This window comes from Lepeophtheirus salmonis, chromosome 14 (genome assembly GCF_016086655.4).
Source record: "Lepeophtheirus salmonis chromosome 14, UVic_Lsal_1.4, whole genome shotgun sequence".
Classification (NCBI taxonomy): Eukaryota; Metazoa; Arthropoda; class Copepoda; order Siphonostomatoida; family Caligidae; genus Lepeophtheirus; species Lepeophtheirus salmonis.
Genome location: NC_052144.2, coordinates 40,581,862 through 40,584,630, shown reverse-complemented (window position 1 = coordinate 40,584,630; position 2,769 = coordinate 40,581,862). Strand labels below are relative to the sequence as shown.

The 2,769-nt window shown below is 30.2% G+C and overlaps 1 protein-coding gene across 1 annotated transcript; it reads left to right on the top strand.

The window, feature by feature from the left end:
* The first annotated feature begins 1,025 nt into the window (after nt 1-1,025).
* Nucleotides 1,026-2,769, top strand: LOC121129665 (SET domain-containing protein SmydA-8). The gene is made up of 3 exons (XM_040725390.2): nt 1,026-1,361; nt 1,429-1,740; nt 1,830-2,769. The coding sequence occupies exons 1-3, from the start codon at nt 1,049-1,051 to the stop codon at nt 2,552-2,554; spliced, it is 1,350 nt and encodes a 449-aa protein (XP_040581324.1). The 5' UTR covers nt 1,026-1,048; the 3' UTR covers nt 2,555-2,769.

The following is a 2,769-nucleotide window of genomic DNA, read 5'->3' as shown; positions in this document are numbered from 1 at the left end:
ATAAAATACATTATGTTCCTATGATGATTGTGGCATTGCATTCCTCAAACAATCTTACTCATTAAATGTGATAAATTATATATCTTCTAAAATATAACACATTGTATATAGCTCTTGACATTATCTTAATGACAAAGAGACTTGCTAATACTTTAATACAAAACATAACATTTACAAAATATTATTTATTGAAGAGTTTTATGCATGAAAAAACTTTACTCAAAAAAAATTTACCCATATATTTTGAATTTGAGTTAATTCAATTTCATGAAGCATAACATAAATAATAATATCTTTCCAGGCCAGTAATAGAATTGACTTGATAATATCGTTCTTTGCGATATGACAACCAGCATATCTTTGAAATAAATTTATGATGCAGAATCAAATATTTCAGAGAATGTTACATTTGCTTTAAATGTAGGACGATACACGTATTTGCCAGAAGTAGGCTAAAATGCGTGGACAATGTTCAATCTCGAACATTTAAGTTTTCATATTGATCATATCCATATCTATAAAATGGATGTCCAAGGCATATTTAACTTAATAATTATTACCTACGTGCAAGTCACAGCTCATCACCTTCAATTCCAAATCAAGTCTCAAGTGATACAAAAACAACTCGACTTGAGTTCAAGTCATTACGACTCGAGTTCCCATCTTTGTTCCAACTCGCTTTTTCAAGATATATTTTAATTATTTAAAATTCCTTAACATTGATGCAACTTTTTACGGTTTCAAGCAAATTTTGCTTCAATAATAGCGCTCTCATGTTCTAGTGTAGATTACCAATTCACAACCAAGACAAATAAGTTTCCATGAAAGAATGTTTAATTTAAGTTTTCACATTGAGTGATTGATTAATTCAAGTAATAGGTTTATTTTATAATTATGTAGAAAAAAATCTATGCAGAGGAATAAATATATTTGAATAACAACTCCAAAATGCAGATTGGATATTAGCCAAGAACATATTTTCCAATTTTTTCAAATGTTATTTCTAGTACTTTTTTCTAGATAGACATTTCCTTTTCTTGAACAAAAAATGATCAATGAGTTCTCGATCAACCTCTATGAAAAAAGCTGTAAATTAGAGATAAAGGCTGCAAAAGATAGAGGAAGAGGTTTATTCGCTTGCCATGAAATATCAAAAGATACTGTTATATACAAAGAGTCTCCATTTGTCGTGGGCCCTCCAATCATTGGTGAAAATAGAACCGTGTGTATCACTTGCTCTAATACAATACATTATCTGGAAAACTTTTGTAGAAAATGTTCTGTTGGAATGTGCTCAAATTGCTCCCATCTCCTAGAAGAAGAATGTAGTTTATTCGAAAAACATCGAAATACTCAAAAATGTAAGTCATTTCAAAAGTATTGGTTTATATATTTACACAATTTTTGAATCATTTGAATTAATCAAAGTAAAAAGCGCTTCGAATTGGATAGCAATATTGCGAGTAATTTTGAGGACCGATGAACTAAGCATTCCTTGGAAGAAACTCGAGGACCATTCCAATAATAATTATAGAATGAAATTCTATAAGGATTATATTGCTAATGATTTAAAGAAAGTTCATCATGAAGCTAATGAAAGCGAAGTTTTAAAGATTGCATCTATTTTAGATTCAAACTCATTTCGTATTAATAAGCATAGTTTAAGGGGACTATTTGGAGTATCATCATTTATAAATCATGACTGCAATCCCAACGCAAGGGTTATATTTGATAGAAAAGGTATTAGTATCGATAATATCAAATAAGAACAATCAGAGATATGAATTTGCCAGTAATAATCATTAATTAATTATCGTCCAATTACGCAGGTCATCTTCATCTGATTTCTAAAAAAACGATAGAAAAAGGAGAAGAAATATCCATATCATATGTTGCTCCTCTTTTGTCGACAAGGGAACGTCGCGAAAAATTAATGTCCTCGAAATTTTTTTATTGTCAATGTAAGAGATGCCATGATCCAACCGAACTGGGATCCCACTTAAGCTCTCTTCTTTGTCCAAAATGTCAAAAAGGACGCATAGTACAAACTAATGATATATTATGGAATTGTATTGAATGTGGTTTTGAAACTCAGGATGAAAAAGTGAATAATCTTCTTCAATTCATTGTTAAAAAACTGGAAAACAATTCCTCCAGTATAGATACATTAGACAAAACAATTAAATCGTTCGAGAAAAAATTGCCTCAGAGTCATTCTATTATGTTAGAGTATAAAAAACGACTCATTGACCAGCAGAGAAAGTCCATAACCCTCGAAGTAATAGATCAAAAATTGCACATTTTAAGTCAGCGACTCGATATCCTTCATATTATTGAAGGGGATTGCGATTCCCGTCTAAAAGGATTTCTATCCTATCAAATCTATGAACTATTAATGGGGAAAATTTACCTAACTTCAAAGAGTTCGGCAGTTCAAGGAACCGACATTCAGAAATGGAGACTTCAAATTCTAAAGCATATCACAGTTGCAAAGCGTATATTAAGTGAAGATAATAATTGTCCTCCAGATTTATGGAAAGTTGAAGTACAATGAGAAGAGTAAAATTAATATTTTTTTGTTTGTTCGTTTTAACTCTTACTCATCTCCAACTTCAAATTAAATTACATCGCAATGACTTCAAAAAAGTGAAGACAATCTGAATATTATGGATATTTATTAACAAAATCTAAACCAATTTAGACCAGTCAATAATCTTTATGTGAAACTGTGAAAGTCTTTTTTCAAAAAAATAAAATCCATGTACTTTA